General features: G+C 36.3%; 1 protein-coding gene across 1 annotated transcript in view; it reads left to right on the top strand.

Annotated features, from left to right (window-relative positions):
* The window catches only part of MALRD1 (MAM and LDL receptor class A domain containing 1), a 584,500-nt gene that overhangs the window by 478,272 nt on the left and 86,349 nt on the right, over window positions 1-19,879 (top strand). Inside the window, exons 36-37 of the mRNA XM_060293508.1 lie at window positions 8,481-8,606; window positions 14,993-15,059. Coding sequence (XP_060149491.1) covers window positions 8,481-8,606; window positions 14,993-15,059 — 193 coding nt within the window. The remainder of the gene's footprint in view (window positions 1-8,480; window positions 8,607-14,992; window positions 15,060-19,879) is intronic.

Here is a 19,879-nt window from a genome sequence, read left to right as displayed (position 1 = left end):
ATGTCCATTGTAGTGAATAGATGTAGCTAGGGGAAGGACCTGGACCTGGGTAGATGTTACGTCATTAGAGTTAATGCAGATGGGGTCCGCCTGCCAGTGCGGGGGATGCGGGTTCGGGCCCTGGTCCGGGAGGGTCCCGCATGCCGCAGAGCGGCTTGGCCCATGCGGCGTGGCTGCTGGGCCTGTGCTCTGGAGCCCGCCAGCCACGGCTGCAGAGCCTGCGTGCCACAGCTGCTGGGGCCGGTGCGCCTGGAGCCCGTGCTCCACGGCAGGGGGGTTCTCCGCGGTCGGGGGCGCTGTCGCGCAGTGGCGGAGACCCAGCGCAGCCAAAGATAAAAAAAAAAAAAAAAAAAAAAAAAACCGGAAAGAGTTAATGTAGAAGTAAATCTGTGGGACATTAGGGTTGACCTTATCCTTATCACTAACTACCTGTACAATCTGGGCAACATTATTTGAGTCAGTCTTACCATCCATGTAATACCTAACTTACAGGGCTGTGCAGATTTGAGAGAATGAGTGTAAAATTCCCAGTCCTGCATCCGTCAACTTCTGTCTGTATTATGATTAGCCTATGTCAGATAGGGAAGGAAGAGTGTTAATTAAGTAATTATACAAATTACACAAATTTTTAAGGTGAGTACATAATCGTGGTGGAGCCAAAGCATCACTAACATTTTATTTAATTCCTTGTTTGCTTGGTTTCACATTATAACGTGCTGTATTTGGGGCTGCAATGATAGAGCTCCATAAGCCCTATGTTAGTGGCCACTTTTTTGTGGGGGGGGAGCAGTAAAGTTTGGAAGGTGACTGTAAGAGGGGGATACTGGGAGAAATAGAAGAGTATTTCAGTGCCCTGTTTTCTGTGGGCATCCAGAATTATGATAACTACTGGAAAAAATGTGAAGATGAATAAAGGAAAAGGAAGATGACTTTTGGATTTTTGAAGGTTTTTGCCTTAAATCAGTGAATTTCTTTTGCTGGTTTAGGTTTGGAGATTGGCTTTCTATCTCCCTGTTATTTCCTACATGTATATTCTTTCTATAATAAAGCCAATTTGTGAGGTCTTATAATATTTTCTTAAGAGCAAGTTAAACAAATGGAGGTGAATGAGGAAGAGGAAGCCAAGTTACTTATCCCTGTTCCCATCAAGGCTGTAATGGAATTTGGCTGGTAGACATCAGATTAAGTTCAATATAGTCATATGGTATTTGACTTCAAATAACAATGCTATTTAAAGAGAAGCTTAGGAAGGTACTGTATCCTTATACTTTTAGACATATGTTGGAAAATTGGTGTTCGATGAGATAGTAATATATGAAATTCTGCTTCTAAGGGGAAATAAGTCCACATTAGGAATAGACGGCATTGTAAAAGAATTGCTTCTCTCCATGTCCAAAATATTTATTGAGTTGGGACTCTGTAGGGAAAATTGCATGAAAATAAACCATGGACAAAATGCTAGAGCAAAATTACAGAATAAAAGCATCTGATGGTGACAATTTACCAAACAACTGAAAGCATAACGGTTTTTTTCCCTCCCTCTGGGCTCACCTATTTATTTAGAATGGTATTTTATAAACTCTCCTTCCTTCCTTCCTTCATTCATCACAGATCTTCATTAAGGATGTAATTTATGCCACATGTTGTATTGGACATTGGCGATCCAGATGGACATGACATGGTACAAGCTCAGGTTGTTAGATACATTACATATTAGTGAAGGAGATTAGTGATAGTTGGAATACCATGTGATAAGTTCTGTGACAGAGATAAAAACAGTGTTATTGAATAACATAGGGTACTCCCTAACTATGGTGCTAGGGAGTCTATAAATTTTAGCAAGAAAAATGATTGCAGAGCCAATTTTGGAAAGACAGGTAGTCATTAGGCAAGTAGAGATGCTTGATTCCAGTGGAGAATGTTCCAAGAATAGAGAAAAAGTTGTTTGATTGAAACATATTTCACATAACTAGAGTAGAGTTTGCGGTACAGGGACTTTTGCAGAAATAGGTTGGGAGAGATAAGCAGGGACTAGGTCTTAAAGAGTCCACCCCATCATGCCAGGAAGAAGTGTTTAAGTAGTACATGGAATGGATTGCAGTGAGGATGGGGGACTGGTTAGGAGATGTTACAGTGGAAATATAAAGGGATTGAGTAGATTAATGGCATGAGGTAAGATTATGAATAGATTTAAGAGACATTCAAGTGAAGAGGAAGAGAAAGTAATCAAAACTAGTTTCCAAGTTTCTGATGTGGGCAACAAGACGGCTAATCAGCCATTCCTTGAGCTGGGAAAAATAGGAGGGGAAGGACCTCTTAGGGTAAGAATGTGGCTTCATTTTTAAACATGTTGTATTTATGGTATCTGTGGCACATCCATGTGAAACGTTCAGGATGTGTTTATAAATGGATGTCTGGAGCTCGGGAATGAGCTAAAGGAAGATATATAAAGATTCATAGCTATCAGCATACGATGATTCAAGCTGCGGATATAGATGAGATAATGGAGAGAGGAAAAAGGTAAGGTGGCAGACAGAATCCTAAGGAACACGTAAAGGACTGTTAAGAAAAACCAAACGTCGAAAGACACGGAGATGTGGTCATAGACATAGGAGGGCAACCAAAAGAGAGTGATGATCTTCAATTAAAGGTAGAAAGCCTACGTATCAGAGAGTATTCAAAGGTTCACACGTGTCTGAGAGATCATGTAAGATTAGGACTAAAAAATACAGACTGGGAAAAAGCACAAATGGTTGCTGGTGGTCTTGGAGCAGAATTGTGATGTCAGTCTTTTGTGGAGAAGGTGGGAAATGGCAGAGGGAAACCGGCTACAGAAAACTTCAAGAAGTTGGCATTTCGAGTGGGGTCTAGGATAAAATAAGAGGTTTGGTTCTTTGGTTTGTTGGTTTTGTGAGGCTTGCACATAGTTAAATGTTATAGGAATAGAATTCTGAGAAGTTTGCAATTTTATGCTGGAAAATCGATAGCAATTGATATTTGAAAGCCTTTTATTCTTGCAAAAATACACGTTTAGTGATCAGAATGCTCAAACAAAGCATGTGATAAGTCCAAATTTAAAAATAATTCACATTTAATGTTGTCTTTCCACTGGAAACATGTTTTTTTATACACTGAAGTGATACTTTACCAAAAATATTTCCTTTCCCTAAAATAAATGGAAAAATAAGTATGGTTTAATTATATAGGAAAATAACACAAAACCAGGAACATTCTTCTCATTGATATTCCTCTGATAGCAATCTATTCACCAAGAAGATTTTGATTTCATCAGATGTATCGGCCAATATCCTAACAAGAAATAGATGGCACGTTGATATTGTATAATTTGAGATTGTTTTAATAAAGGGATTATTTGTTAAGGAAGTAATATGCATAGGGAAACCATAAGGAATAGTAACAGCGGGGCCTTTATCCATAGAACAAAGGATGTGAGAGGAGGGAACAGTTGCCTGAATCTAGAGTCAAGGAGAGCTACCTGATAGAAGGAGTGGCATTTGGTTACGGAGCCGCTAACCAGTGGGAATCTCACAGTCTCTTCTCTCTGCATCAACGTCTTGCTGGTGCTACCTATCAACCAAACCCAACCAACGCTAGAAGGCAAAGAAGCACGTTGATGTATCCTTAGAGTTCAACCTCCCAGGGCTCAGAGCAGGGAGAGAAGATGGAGAATGGCTCAGGAGAGGCACATTATCCATCACTAATAGAGATAATGGGAAAAACAGATGGAGAAGTGCATAGTTTTCCTACTATCTAACTTTATGTTCCAATGGTAGTCAATACGTCTTATCAAGTGGAGCGTCACTTCTGAAGATTGGGAATGGACCATGCTCCTAAGACTTGTGGATCAGCCTTGATCATCCACAGTTTTATTATTGGACTTTCAGTTCGTTAGCTAGGATCTCAGCATCCTTTGGTGCTTCTCCATCACACTGTAAAGATCATCCTCTGCATCTGACAGCTCCTAACAAGAGTGTTCCTCAGTTTACTCAACATTAAAATCATAGAGATCAAGTCTTTTTTACAGAGGTATTGGAGAATTAAATGAATTAATATGGTAAAGTACATAATACAAACGTAATACATTGTTATCCTTTCCACTTTAAATTATATTTATAGTTTTATTAAAATTATTTAAGCTGCTAAGATATTTCAATAAGAGTAGTGATTGGTTTTAGTTCAGGGATAGAACACATATCCATCCTGCTCCGTGCCACGTGTGTGTCTGCCTTGAAGGGTTTGTAGCCTTTATTCCCATGGCCAAGATCATAGTTTCTTTGCTGTTAGAAACCTTAATCTGCTACATACATGAGTTTCATTTTAGTAGTAAATGGATATACACCCATAGTCATACATGCCTTACTTTGTGTATACTTCTTATGCAGCAACTATAATCTTCAAAAGGGATTTTGCTTTATGGAAGTAACTCCGATGAGCCATTCACGAATTGTTTATCTTTAATGTATCATCTACCTGAGTGAATGAGCTAAAAGCCATAAAATTCTCTGTGTAACTTAGTGTATTTCGATTAGATAGAGTATGAACCTCTAGGATGATGACAGATTGAAATAAGTATTTTTATAGACATTAAACCATAATGTTTGAAAGAGAATGTGGCAAAAGTAGGTATTGTCCAGGGCAACATTTTGAAACCTGAACTTCCTATAAATTTTGTTTATAACTTATTTGGACTAATTTTGGAAAATGTTTTTGTTGTGTATGTGTTAATAATGGAGGATAAAAAGAAACTAATGATTCCATTTGCTTTGCTGCATTCAGTCCTTTGCTGTATAGGTGTCAGTAAGTATTAATTGCATACATAATTTATTTTCAACCCACTTTTTTTTTTTTCTTTTTTTGCGGTACGAGGGCCTCTCACTGTTGTGGCCTCTCCCGTTGCGGAGCACAGGCTCTGGACGCGCAGGCTCAGCGGCCATGGCTCACAGGCCTAGCCTCTCCGCGGCATGTGGGATCTTCCCGGACCGGGGCACGAACCCGTGTCCCCTGCATCGGCAGGCGGACTCTCAACCACTGCGCCACCAGGGAAGCCCTCAACCCACTTTTAAAAAGAAATTAATAAATACTAACTTTAACGTTATACCATTTAAAATGCCACGGAAACTAAGATTTTTGTTTCAAATTTCATAAAGTGAAAGGCCAATTTTTAACTATCTAAACTTTCGATAAAAATGAAAAAGTAAAACTTTCTACAAATGAAACCATTTATTTTCTTATATACTTTTTATGTGTTTCAATGCTGTTTGGGCCATAGTTGAGCACTTATACCGCTTACAAGTTAGAACTCTTCATTGTACAGTCAACTTGAAAATAAGCTCTCAGTCACACTGGAAATTAGGTTAAGGATTGGATTAGTATTTCTGAGAGAAGAAGGGTCCAAAATAATGCTTTACAAGTAGGTGAGTATGTCTCATCTTTGTATACAAATTTCAACACATTATATTGTTTAAAATCATAAAACTATTATCTTGTATGGTCCCTCAGCTCCTTGCAATGAAAAACAATGATAAGAAAATATGTATACATACACATACATGGATATATTGAGGCATGTATATATTCACACATTCATTTTTTACAAACATCTCTTCATCTAATAGGAGTTGGAAAATTATTCTATTTTTTAGTTTACTTGGTTTGGAATATTATTTATCTTGTTGATGTATTACATATCCTAAATTATGTCACCCTTTGGAAAAGCTTAAAGATCATCTCTTCTCCTGGCACCTTAGCCATTTCTACAATCCGGTTTCAGCCTCATTTTTTAGATTTGTCTGTCCTACCTCTTCACACAAACTCCCCAGTCCAAGGCAAACTGCTTTTACTCACTGTTCTAGTATCAAACTTATTGATTCCCAATCTGTAGACTTGATTCCCACTCTGCTAAATGGCTATTCTCTGGAAACATTAAAATTTAAAACATATCTCAAGACTCTATTCTTACTTTCACCCTTTACAGACTTCCCTATGCTAACGGAATCTCTTATTTTTATCATACTTATCTATACCAATGCTTTTCTAAGTCTGGCTGTATGACATTTCTCTTATTATTATTTTGAACCATTAATCATTCTTATATTGTTATCTTGCTTTTGTTGCTGTATATGTTTTGGTTACTGTTTTTAAAAATTTCTCTCCTGCACTCACCAGTGGAAGTGCTAAGCATAATGTCTTACTTATAGTGGCACCTCAATAATATTTATTGGTGTGAATTAATGTTCTAGCAGGAAGAATTGCTCAGTGAGGAGTATCACTTTGATTTTTCAGACCCAGCACTTTTAGTCAATGGAAATACATACTCTTTTTTTTAAATTTTTTATTGGAGTATAGCTGATTTACAGTGTTGTGTTAGTTTCAGGTGTACAGCAAAGTGAATCAGTTATACATATACATATATCCACTCTTTTTTTAGATTCTTTTCCCATACAGGCCATTACTGAGTATTGAGTAGAGTTCCCTGTGCTATACAGTAGGTTCTTATTAGTTACCTGTTTTATATATAGTAGTGTGTATATGTCATCCCACTCTCCCAGTTTATCCCTCCCCCTCCTTGTCCTCTGGTAACCATAAGTTTGTTTTCTATATCTGTCACTCTACTTCTGTTTTGTAAATAAGTTCATTTATATCCTTTTTTAAGATTCCACATATAAGCGATATCATATGATATTTGGCTTTCTGTGTCTGACTTACTTCACTCAGTATGACAATCTCTATGTCCATCCATGTTGCTGCAAATGGCATTGTTTTGGTCTTTTTTATGGCTGAGTAATATTCCACTGTATATATGTACCACATCTTTATCCATTCCTCTGTTGATGGACATTTAGTTTGCTTTCATGTCCTGGGTATCGTAAATAGTGCTGCAATGTACATCAGGGTGCCTTAAAAAACATTTTTATGTTCCACTTGACAATAACTTTTGATAGGCGGTTCTCAAACTGAACTTTGTCAGTAACCTATGATAATTCAAATAGACAACTCCTTCCAGCCCATAAATATACTTTAAAAAAAGAAAAATTTGTGACCGAACTGACAAAATCTATGCAAGACCCATGCATGGGGATATTTACTCCTGAGTCTTCTAAACTATCAATTTAGCTTGAGAAATTTGAACTTAATTGTCTTTATTCTAGTAGAAGTAACTTTCCAGATAAATCCTTTTTAAATTTTTGGCAATAGGTTTGGGTTAAAATATTCAAATAAGATATTGTATATGAAACCATTAAGTGCATCAGAGAGAAGCAGAGCTATTCTTGTTGAACTTGGGGTAAGTGCCAGAAAGCCCTGGCTCTTCACTGCTGCCTTCCACATATCTCTGCAGAAACTCAGGGCTCAAAGGAACAGGAATAGGAATGCAGCTTAGATCAATATCATTATTATTTAGTGCTTTTGAAATCGATCCAGAAATCCTGACAAGATGGTGCAGTAGGTTCATTCTTTGACACTTTCCCTCTACTCCAAGCACATAACAATGCTAGATAGAAGAAATGACCCTAAAAAGGCTCAGGGACATGATTAATACAGGGCTGGAACAAAACTGGAATAGAACCAAGCCTGCTGGTTTGCAGGTTCTGAAGCAAACAGGAGACTGGAAATGCATGATGGTGGCCTGGAATGAAGGGTTCTGGTTTAGCCCTAACTCGTAAAAGGAGTGTAGAACAGTCCACTGCCTTACAGGAAGTTATAATCCTGGAAAGACTAGAGAGCAAGAGGAAGGAACACAAGAAAACAGTTACAGGACTAAGGGTAGCATCCAAGAGAGGTCAAGTACTTTGCAGAAATAGATTGCCATTGAAATGTCAGTATCATTGATGGGTTCATTGATAAGGACAATTTTCTGAAACAACCAAAGTCCTATGCACAAGATGTATGCTTGTCCCTTGAAATCAAGCCAACAAGAGACTCTGAAATTAGTAAAATACCTACATCATGCACTGGCAATGCTATAAAGGCACATACTCATATTACCTTGGGCTGCAGTGATCTACATCACTACCCAGATCTAACAGATACCCAGTGACTACCCGTGACTTATAACCCAGTTGGAAATGGATGAACATTCAAACAAATTACAATCTCTGTTAGTTCAGTTGCACATAATATAGAGATGTTAGGGGAGCAACAGAAGTACAAAGAGATCTGCCTTGCTATTAAAGTTGACTCTAGTCTAAAATCAGTTTGGACTATATAGTACATACAATGCATTTTATACACACATACACGAATAATACTACATAATGCACAACTGGGAGATGATTCTATGGACAAACTTTTTGTGAAGAAATTTTTAATTTCATAAATTGAAGTTTCCTTCACCAAGAACTCTAATATATAGTTTAAATGTAGGGCTAGCAAAATGAGGGGTAAAACAATAAACTGTCTTATTATTTTATTAGAAGAAATTTGTTTTTTAAAAACGGTGATAATTATTGTTTTTTTTTCAGCCAATGAAAATTGTTCTGATGGAGCTTTGATGTGTGCCTCTTCTAACAGCTGTATCCCAGTGCACAAGCGCTGTGATGGTTCTGCCGACTGCATGGATTTCCAGCCTGATGAGTCCAGCTGCTTAGGTACTGTATATCCATTAAAATATTCTTTGTAATATAAGCCAATAACTTAACCTGCACACAATAAAAATATTAAAACTTGAAATTCTAAATAATATCAAGCATGGAATAATTGAATTACTATTATTGGTTTGGGGGCAGGAAGAATGTTAACATTAATTTGCTACATTTATAAAAAATGTACAAGTATATAATATAATGAATTCATGTGTACTCTACATAAACCATGTTCATGAAATAAAAATCAAACCATTTTAATTTAATATAATATAACTTAACATCATTAGCATTTAATCTCTTCTATGCAAATTGCTGGTTTCTATAATAGGGAAACCCCTACACAATCTAATATGTTATTAATTTTTTTAAATTGTAATTTTTCTCACTTCTTCATAAGAGCTCCCTATTTGCATGATCTAGTCATGCTTAAAAGTCAATTTATTTAACTTCAGACTAACTTTTAAACATTTTCTTTCTTCTGACCCTAGAACATTTATAAGATCTGATAATGTGTTTTTGTGATTATACTTTTATCAAAACTGCTTTAATAGTCTCTAATTTATTATAGTCCATTGTTAACATCTCTCCTGAGTAATTGAATTTTTATTTCGTGCAGGAGATATATAAAATAAAAGATAGTTAGGGGCCATGTAAATGTCACAACTAAACAATAATATAAATTGGTGATAAAAGATGTATTCAATCATATTTTCTAAATAAATTGGGGATATTTCATATCAAAACTAGGAAAGAATATATTTTTGTATCTTTCAAGATAGAAGAATGTTATAAGTGACAAAAGCATGATAATTCAAATAAAATCATAGTGCAAAAAATATCTTTTTTTATGCTACTAAAAATGAGTACTTGTGCAGCACTGAATTTTATGAGTACAAAGGGAAATCAAGAAGGGCACAAATCTGATTCCATAAAATACGTGAGGATGAATGCTCTTTGGCATTACTTCTCTACTATGCATGCTTATACATCAGATTAGATACCCAGAAGGAAATTCTGTTACTCTCTTCAGAGTAAGAAAGATATTAATGAGATAATTCCATTCTTTGAAACTATTAAGACACAGCACTTATGTCCAGTACCCAAACGTATTTACATAAAAATGAGATTTTCTTCAGGATAGACCTATATGAGAACAAATATATTGTAACATGTTACAGTTCATTGTCTGCTTTGACATGTTCTATATTTAAAAATACAAAGAAACAGAAAACAGAAGACCTGCCATTCATCCTGCGTGATAGACAACCTATAGGTAATAATATAGAACACATTTTTGTTGTCCATCATTTCTGTCACTCACCAATTCGTTTAGTTCATTTACAAAGTATAGGTCATATTGCCACAGCTATTGGGTTAAAATGAAATAAAGAACTAGTGAAACAGTTCTCAGAAATAAGATCCGTATTACATTATGCATTCTCTTATTTATATTTTCTGTGCTTTTTGGTTTGTCAATCAAATATGATAAAGTCACTGTTTTTAAGAAAACCTTTAAGTCTCATCCATGCTGTGCCCATGCACATTCCACCTTCCTCTCTCTTTTCAAGCATCATATTCTTTTAAGGTCAGCATTTCATAGACATTTATGAGGCCAGTCCTTACAGCATCCAGTAATTCTCCCAGTGGTCACACAACAGATGGTGAGCATCTGGTCTCCCCTCACCTCAAGGTTTAACTCATTAACAGAAACCTCAAGCTCAGGCATTGCATGAGTGTTGCAGGTTAAGTATATTTCAGTGAGTCCTATCTATTCCCAAATTACATTAAAAAGGCATATTATTTGCAACTTTTGGTTGCTTAGGCAACAGCAAATTATTGAACAGGATACATCCGAGTTAATGTAAATTGAAAGTCTTTTTCCAGTCATTTGCAGTAGTAGAGGTTAATAAAGGTTATGTTAAGGTGATACTGTAATTATGATAATCACCTGTTTGAAGGAGAATTAGGGAAAGGCACTAAAAATATACAATTATAGGATGAGATATTATTAGCTTAATATATGAATAATAACAATATAGCTTAACAAAGTTTCAGAAGTTTTTGAAAACCAAACCAAAACATAACACAAAACTTCTCATACAAGTACTGTGAAGCAACTTCAAGTTTCTGAAACATGGTTAATCCCTCCTGCAGTTCTTGTGCTGAGATTTCAAGATAAAGAAACAGTCCGTGCCCACTAGGAATTTGGTTTGCTGCACAAGCTTCTGGTGAACTCTTATAATCCATGGAGCTCCTGAAACTACATGTAGCTTATTGTGTATATATATATTTAATCCATGACAAAGCATAAATACCATACAATTCAAAAGGGTTCTTGATCCCATAATATCAAGAAACACAAGGGGTGATAGAAATTCTGAACTGAATAATTGACATTTTTATACTAACAGGCTTTAGAATTAGAGGACCAGAATTTAGATGAATATCTGGTGCTCCCTTGCTATTAACTTGAGCACATTATATTATTGACCAGTTTCTTCCTCTGTAAAAAAAAAAAAAAAAGGGTAAGTATGGGATATACCACATAATGTTGTGAGGAATAAATGAAGTAACACCAGTAAAACTCTTGGGACAGTCTCTGACATAGAGCAAGTCTTCAGTAACCAGTAGTGGTTATGGTGATCATGATGATAGAAGAGGGAAAAGAAAAGAAAAAGAAGAATTTGGAGAGAGAGCAGTGGTAATAGAAATTAGGTTTCATGGCAAACTCAAAGAACCTCCAAATACAGAGAGATGGATGAGAACAATCATTTAATACTTTATGCATACGATTCACTAGTGTAAAATTGTTATAAATAAATTTAATTTTATCCTCCCAACAGTCCTATAAAAAAGGTCATCCTCACTTTAAACATGATGAACCTTATACCTAAAATACCTAGCCCAACGACAACACATAACTCATTAACTAAACCAAGTATCACAGAGGGAAAAACCAGAACTCACATGATTATCAGTCTTCCCAACAGTCCATCATGGAATAGCCATCACTTCCCTAGTCTCCACGCAATTTAGAAGGAAAAAAAAAAAATATATATATATATATGTTTGTGTGTGTGCCTAACTGCAAATTATTTAGATTTAAGCTCAAAAGTTACTTTTGTTTTTATACTGTTCACTTGTCCAGCTTATATGTGTTTTTCTGCTCGTCCAAAGTAACACACCAGAGTGGGATTGAATGTAACTCCTTTACAGAATGATATTTCCACGTAGTTAACTGTGAGTCCTATTGGCTTGCAGACACATGGTCATAATAACCAATTCAAGAGGGTACAAGGCAGTGAGACAATAATAGTGCTAATTCTAATATTACACTTATGGATTTCTAGGTCCCAACTATTATCTACTAAAAATATTTAGTCTCTTCATTACTACCTAGTGTACCCATGTCTTTCCCCATTTCATCTGCTCTCTGCTGTAAATTGTTTTGAGTAGATTAAAGATGAAAATACTTGTACTGTGTCTTCCCATCTTCTGGATAAAGAACCTGGGTCTAAGGCAGAAACTTAGAAAAACTTCTCGCAGAGATAATCTACAAATCTTCTGTCCACCCAAACACCAGGATTCACTCTTTATTGCAGCCAATGCCTGTGTTGTTTCCACTGTGCTCCACTATCTCGTGCAAGAAAATACATATTTAGATTCCCACAGAATCATTCTGATGTAAAGCAGGCATCAAAGCAAATTTTAATGACCCCAGAAAAAAATGTGCAGCTGTGTATATTTTGATGTTGTGCAGTATCAGACACTCTACTGATTTTTTGCTAAAATACAACTCTTATTTGAGGAAGATTAAAATTGTACCTAAGGCCCAAAATAACCATAAAATGGTTCCTCTAACAAGGTATGTATCTATTTATGCTTTATCGTATTGATGGGCTATTTTTAGTCAGACCAGCTAATTTCTTGTTTATGAAGGAAGTTTCACATTTGCTCTGTTCAGCTGAGTCTGCCCCCGAAGCCTAAGGGGTGTAGCTCTTTACACCCATCTCCAGCACTGCACTTCCTTCTTACAGTTAAATGGGAAGATTTGAGGAAGGCAAGATGGGAAATATACCCCTGGGAAAGCAAAACACTGAAAACTTTTGAAGCAAACAAGATACCAAATACATGGTATATTTCAAGTTTTTTCCCAAAATGCACCCTCCCTCCTTCCCTATTTTCCTCTTTGCTAATGCCTCTTGTATCCCCTTCTGAGCATTCAGAGACTGGCATGACAATCTGACTCTCTCGAGACGCCCTGTCCTCCCACGTTTTCCTTCAATGAATATTGCCTACATGACGTTTCTATTTCTCCTCTTTACTTTCCTACTCTGCCTCACGATCATCATTCTTCCCCTACCCAAGTAAATGGCTTCTCTCTGTGTGTTAATATTTCATCTTGGCTTCAGACCTACAAATCCTGCCCACTGAATACTTCCACTCGAATGTCCCTTAGGCACCTACAACACGGCATCTTTCCCTTTAAAATCTTCCTTTTCCCATAAATCCCCCAACTCAAGGAATCAAGCCATCAATTAACCAGGAGCCCAGTCAGATATCTGAACATCATCCTTGACTTTCCCAAATAATCACCAAGATGTTTCAATCCCAACATTTAAATATGTTATAAATTCCCACAACTGTGAATGCTTCCACCCCATCCCTTTCATTCAGGCATTCCTGGATTTGCTACAAAAGACTTAACTGTGTTCTCAGATTTTACTCTTGGACCTTCTGTTGACTGTAAACTCTGTAGCCAGAATTATCTTTCTAAAGCACAAAGCATACTACTTCCCTTCTTAAAATCCTGGTCTCCTAGGATAAACTTTAAACTCCTCACTGAACCCAGATGATCTGGCCCCTGTGTGTCTCTGACCTTCTCTCATACTTACTATACTTCATATTGCCAACAATCCAACCAGGCTGAACTTCCCTCAGTTTGTCAAGTACACCACACTGTCTTCTCATGCCTGTGTCCCTATGCTTACCTTTACACACAGGTACACACACACACACACACACACACACACACACACGCACGCACACCTGCCCAAGTAAAAGTTTTTCTGGAAAGCTTTTCCTTATTCCCCAAATTTGACTTATGTGCTCTCTTGGTGTTCCCATTACCCTTGTTACATTCATCCCAAATTAGACTACTTTTAGTACTGTATTTTAATCCCCTCGTCACTTTTTTGCATCCTCCATGAAGGTGGAAGTTCAGTGAGAGCAGAGACTGTGCCTATATCATTTTTAGATCAGCATTTCTTAAACACGTACTATGAGCCTAGTGTTCTAACATTCTCAACAACCCTGTGAGACAGGAACTGTTTTTTAACCCTGTTTAACAGAGAGAAACCTGAGGCACAGAGAGGTTAGTTACCTTACTCAGTATCACACAGCTAATAAATTGAGCTGAACTTTCAACTCAGGTGATCTGGCTCCAGTGCCCGCAGCCTTAACAGCTGTGTAAGCTACCTGTATTATTTATCATTCCATATCCAGTGCCTAGCCGAGTGCCAGACATTGAACAGGGACTCAGAATAGATGTGTTGAATTACAAACTAAAGGCAGTGTAGGTTTCCATCAAGTATTAGAGTTATGGTAGCCCAACCGGGGAAGAATGGTCTCCTACAAGAGAGGAGGTGTTAAAAAAGCCAAGAAGAGTAACTAGGGGATTAAGTAAGGAAATTGACAGGTCTTAATGGATCAGGATTTTGTAGTGACAGTACAAGGAGACGGTGTAAAGGAAAGAGTTGAAATCACTAATCACTTCTACAACCGTGACTACGTGAAACTATTTAGCTTCTTTTTAACCTATAAACAAACCACCTTTGAAAATAAATGTTCATGCTAACCTAGAACTCAGGAATGATACGAGCAGCAAAATAAGCAGGGCCAGGGCATCGAGGATCCATTTGAGCTGTGCTGACATCTGTCACGGACGTGGAGCTAGGACAAGAGCGTGCACACAAGTGACATCTTATCAAAATGACAGTCACCCATGCAAAGCATTTATCTGCCGTGGTACAGTGACAGCAGTGTGGAGCTGAAGAAATGTTTCAGTAAAGAAAACATTTCAGGGTAATGGCAAATATGTCATGCAGACGTTCTAGATAAGTAGATTGTACCTAATCCACGGGAGAAAAAAAGTCTCTTGTGGTCAAGCACTGCGCATGTAAAGAGAATGAACACGTCCAGGACAGCAGGCGGCATCGAACAAATTTGGGGGGTACAGGAAAGTAACCTGAAAGAATTCTGTGCTTTTAGCAACTAGAAGCAATTTACTCTCCATGATTAGATTTAATGCAACGACTAACAGTAATACGTTCTCCTTCTTCCTAGTAATATTTATAATTAACTGTGGGTTTTCGGATGCTTCGTTTTAGAGTGTCCAAGAGGTTACTGCAGAAATGGTGGGACTTGTGTAGTGGAGAAAAACGGTCCTGTGTGTCGGTAAGAACCATTGCCTTTTTTTTTTTTTTAACATGTATTGTTGTCGTTTTATTTTTCTTGAGGCTGATCTAATGAATGAACATGTGGTTATTAAGGTAAAAATAGTGGATAATGACACCATTTACACTTATCTGTCTGAATAAGAGAAAGGAAGATGTGAGTGTATTTTAGAAAAATATCAGTTATTTCACATGATTTTATGTCTCTCAACATTTTATATTGTATGGGACAGTTGGCTTTAACAGTACTCATTATTCCTTTTTTTAATATTTATGTAAGGTTATAAAATGTTTTATATGGGTATCATCCTATTTCAGATGAACTTAGTGTCTGTATTTCCTATCTCCCTTTTTATTTCAAATTCCATATTTTTCTTTTCTAACAAGACAAGGATAAAATTAATTCATAAATAGAAGCTTTTTCCGGTTTTTTCAGTGGATGCTTATGAGTAGCTAAGGTACAGATAAGGAACATACTTGCATACTTAAAGCAAAAATAAACAAAAACAGTCCTTGTGATTTCTTCTGGGAATTATTTATACTGCATATCAAAGATGACTTGATTTTTTTTTTCGCTCACCCTTTAGGAAATTGTGCAAACTGTTTCATAAATTCTAAAGGAAATGATGCATATTCCATTATATTTGTGTTTATGACTTGTTAGTCTAACAGACCGATGGATATATTGCCTTGCTTATTAGAGAAATGGTTTCAGGTTGATACTCAAGTCATAACAAAGCACGCAGGAGTATCTGGAAAAAAAACTGATTAATAGTTGTTTACATTCTTATATCCTTCTGAGTCAACACTCATATTTTAGGAAAAGTTGTTTATCCCTAAAAAATGCAAAAACCTCTACCAAGTAAAACAACAACAAAAAATTTTATGATGAAATATAACACTGTTTTAACATTGTTGAAATGGAAATATTAATGGGTTTCTCAAAGTATTTGGCTCTCAAATGCACTACATAATTTATCTCACAACATCTTAGCAAAATTATACTTTTCCCTGTATCGGTTTCCATGGAAATTAACTTACCACAAACTATAACTTGATGGAAATACAGAATAAGTAATATTAATTTCTAAAAATCTCCTGGAAGAAATTGAGAATGATGGCGTAAATGTTTATTAAGCATCAACTGAGTGGGTCATGTTATTTGCTGTCAGCTGTTTACAGTAAGGACATTTGAATTTTTGTCTTCTCTAACCCTGATGGTTAGACAGGAAAGCTCCCCGCTGTAGTTAGTCTCAGCTGAGCAAGCAAAGAGTTTTGCCTTCTTGGCAACATCCTCATGTACTTAAATAAACTTTAAAAGTTGAAATCCAGATGGTGATGTTCGAAACTTCTTTCTCTCAAGTGAGAAAACTCTAATGTGGGGAGGAGATGTGACAGGAGGATTGACAGAGAGAAGGACCAAAGAAAGGAAATTAATGCAGCAAAATGTATAGAGGAATTCACTAACCAGAAAGCTAATGAAGTATTTTAATATGTTACTTTTGATAGTAAATAATACTTTGCGAATAGCTAAATAACTGTAATTACCATCAAAATAACTGTCTGGACTGAGTGCTTTCTGCTATGTAGGGGTGAAAAAAAGAGACTTTTGAATATTTTTTTCATAGTATAATATGGTAGTCTCTTCATTCAAATTTTTATTTCTTTAAATTGTGAACTGCAAAAGTGATACATGTGTATTGCAATAAAATTTTTTAAAAGCATAAAATAGTGTATGAGGCAAAAAGTAGAAATCCCAACACCTAAATCCTACTCTTGAGTAGTATATGGCTTATATCCATGTGGCTTTCCTTTCACAAACATGCACACACGAGCGTACATTTATTTCTTACTGAAATGTGAATTACACTTTGCAGTATACTTTGTGCTGTGTTTTTTTTAATCTCTTCATGAAATATCATGCTGTTCTTCCACGTCAGTAAACATGACTCTAGATCCACTACTTACCAGCTGTCTAATATTGGGTAAATCCCTCAATCTGACTGTGTTTCTGCTTCTTCTTTGATAAGATGGAGAAAATAACAGCACTTACCTCATAGAGCAGTTATGAGATTTAGAGGGGTTAATATATGTAAGACATTCTGCACAGAGCCTGACACATAAAAGACATTACAGGAATGCTAGCCATCAGTATTACTATGCCACTGTTTTATGCTGTGTAGTATATAGTATTTAATATATGGGCTTGTCATCATTTAATTAACCCCATTAATCCTACTACAGATTATTTGGTTCTTATTTTTTTTTTTAGTAAATTTATTTTATTTATTTATTTTTTGGTTGCCTTGGGTCCTCGTTGCTGTGTGCGGGTTTTCTCTAGTTGTAGCGAGCAGGGGCTACTCTTCGTTGCGGTGCGCGGGCTTCTCACTGCGGTGGCTTCTCTTGTTGTGGAGCACAGGCTGTAGGCTCGTGGGCTTCGTAGTTGCAGCACGCAGGCTCCGTAGTTGTGGCTCGCGGGCTCTAGAGCACAGGCTCAGTAGTTGTGGCTCACAGGCTTAGTCACTCTGCGGCATGTGGGATCTTCACAGACCAGGGATGGAACCCATGTCCCCTGCATTGGCAGGGGGATTCTTAACCACTGTGCCACCAGGGAAGTCCTGGTCATTTGGTTCTTGAATATTTTGTTTCACAGTATCTTGCAATACCCATCCTTTGACTTATCCTTGCACAATTCCTTACTTTAAGCATAATGTGTCTTAATGAAATGCCAAATAATGATTAGATTATTTCTAATTGCATTTAGTGTCAGATTCATTTCCAATTAAATTTAGTGTCCAGTTCATTTGTCACATACAGGTACTCATTTTTGGATTTAAGGTTAAGTGAAGACAGCTTTAGAATATAGTTTTAGAGTAACTATAGGGCACTGTGGAAAGGTTTTGGCTTTATGTCAAGCCCTATTCTCTTATTCCCAAGAGTGGGAATTCATTGTCTTTGGCACCCAAAGAAGTAAGGACAGAAGGCCAAAGCCCCCCTCTCATCCAGGCCATTGTGAATACAAGAATTTCATGCTCTCCTGAGGAAGCCTCTCACAAAAACCTTTGGATTTCCTCTTGAAATCTAAGGTTTTATCTATAATCCAGAGGAAAGAGAATGTATAAGGTCATTTGTGTTGCTGGGAGCTTGTAATTATCCACAGGAGTAGAAACTACTAGGTGAACCATGGTTTTCCATTACTTGAGAAACATTAACAACTTGGCATGTTTGAGGGCTGAAGACACAAACCGTGAGCTGAAAGAGGTAAATTATTCCTCACTTAAGGAGGCTCGATCATTATTTCAATTATACCAATATGTTTATTAGAAAAATAGAGTGAGCTATGTAATATAAAATCCAAATTAATATGGAGGGCAGGAAAGAGGTTACAAGAAAGAAAAGAAAAGAAGTTAGCCAGGCTAAAAGAGAGAAATAGGAAGCAGCATCAGATTTAAAATACATATATAATTATATACATATATAGAATTTTACTATATATATTTATTTCATATATATTCTTATTACATAAACATATTATATTTCATGCATAATTTCATTTTAAACAAGAAATATATCTAGAAGAAGGACTGAAACAAAAGGTAAGAAAAAATGATTTGGCTAATAAAAATAAAAATACACAGTAATGACCTTATTAATATCAAAAACCCCACAGAATTATAGTATAAGCACATTTTTTAAAGGCTATATTGTTTTTAAAAGGCTATATCATTTTAAATTAAAATGATACACTCTAAAAAGTTACAATAGGCAAAACTCTCTGTGTATCAAATGACATAGTAACAAAATACAGAAAGCAAAAATTCCTAGATATCCAAAAGAAATAAAAAATAGACGGGTGACAAAAAAAAAATACCTTTCGGAAATTTTAAATACCATTTCTAGGAAACCCTTATATTAGAAAGGCACTTTAACCTGGGATTTAAAAGGCAATAAAAACGGTAATTTCTCATTTCTTACCTTCTCTACATGGGAGTATTTGAGAGTGAATTACCCTTTTTCTTTACCTGATTTGGGGGATATCACTGGCCATCACTCTCACTGTTCTTTACTTGTTCCTTCCCTTTCCTGCAATATTGTAGTACTCCAATCCTCAGTGCTTGAAATTCTTCTCTTTTCTTCCTACCCTCACTTACTATATGATCTCATCTAAGCTTGGGTTAATTTATTGGCTTTGAATACAATCTATCAGCAGCCCAAACCTATTCCACTAAATTCCACATTCTTAAATTCAGTCCCCAAAAAGACACCAGATCGCATCTGGATATCTAATGGGCATCACAAATTTAACATGTCCAAAAAGATCTTTTGCCTTGACAGGTGGTCTTCTCCTCTTTCTCCAAGCTTTGCACACACTGTTCCCTCTGCCTAGAGTTTTCTTTTTCTACCCTATTTTCCCAAAGGATGCCTTTTAATGCTTAAGATCCAATATAAATGGCATTTTCTCTGGGAATCCTTTCCCATACCAACCAGGAAGAATGGCTCATTGCTCCTTCCGGGCTCCGCTATTGCTTCCCTCATTATGTTTTTTTACAAGTGTTTGTTTTACGAAATTACCTATTTAAAACCTGCCCTACCTATCCTATTAAGAAATATATTTCCAATGCAATTTTATTTTTTATGACTATCAAAATTTGTTTTTCCCAATTTTTACTAGTTCTATATGTAAGGATAAACTCTTAGACAGTTATGCTCACTGAAAATTTTAAAAAATAATCTATAATATGAAGGATAAAAATCAGTTGGAAAGGGAAATCAAAATACTAGTTTAAGGAGGAAAAGGAACTATTAAAAATTCTAAATATT

The sequence above is a fragment of the Globicephala melas genome, chromosome 2 (assembly GCF_963455315.2).
Source record: "Globicephala melas chromosome 2, mGloMel1.2, whole genome shotgun sequence".
NCBI lineage: Eukaryota > Metazoa > Chordata > Mammalia > Artiodactyla > Delphinidae > Globicephala > Globicephala melas.
The sequence above is the reverse complement of the archived record's forward strand: the minus strand, read 5'-3'. Positions and strand labels throughout refer to the sequence as shown.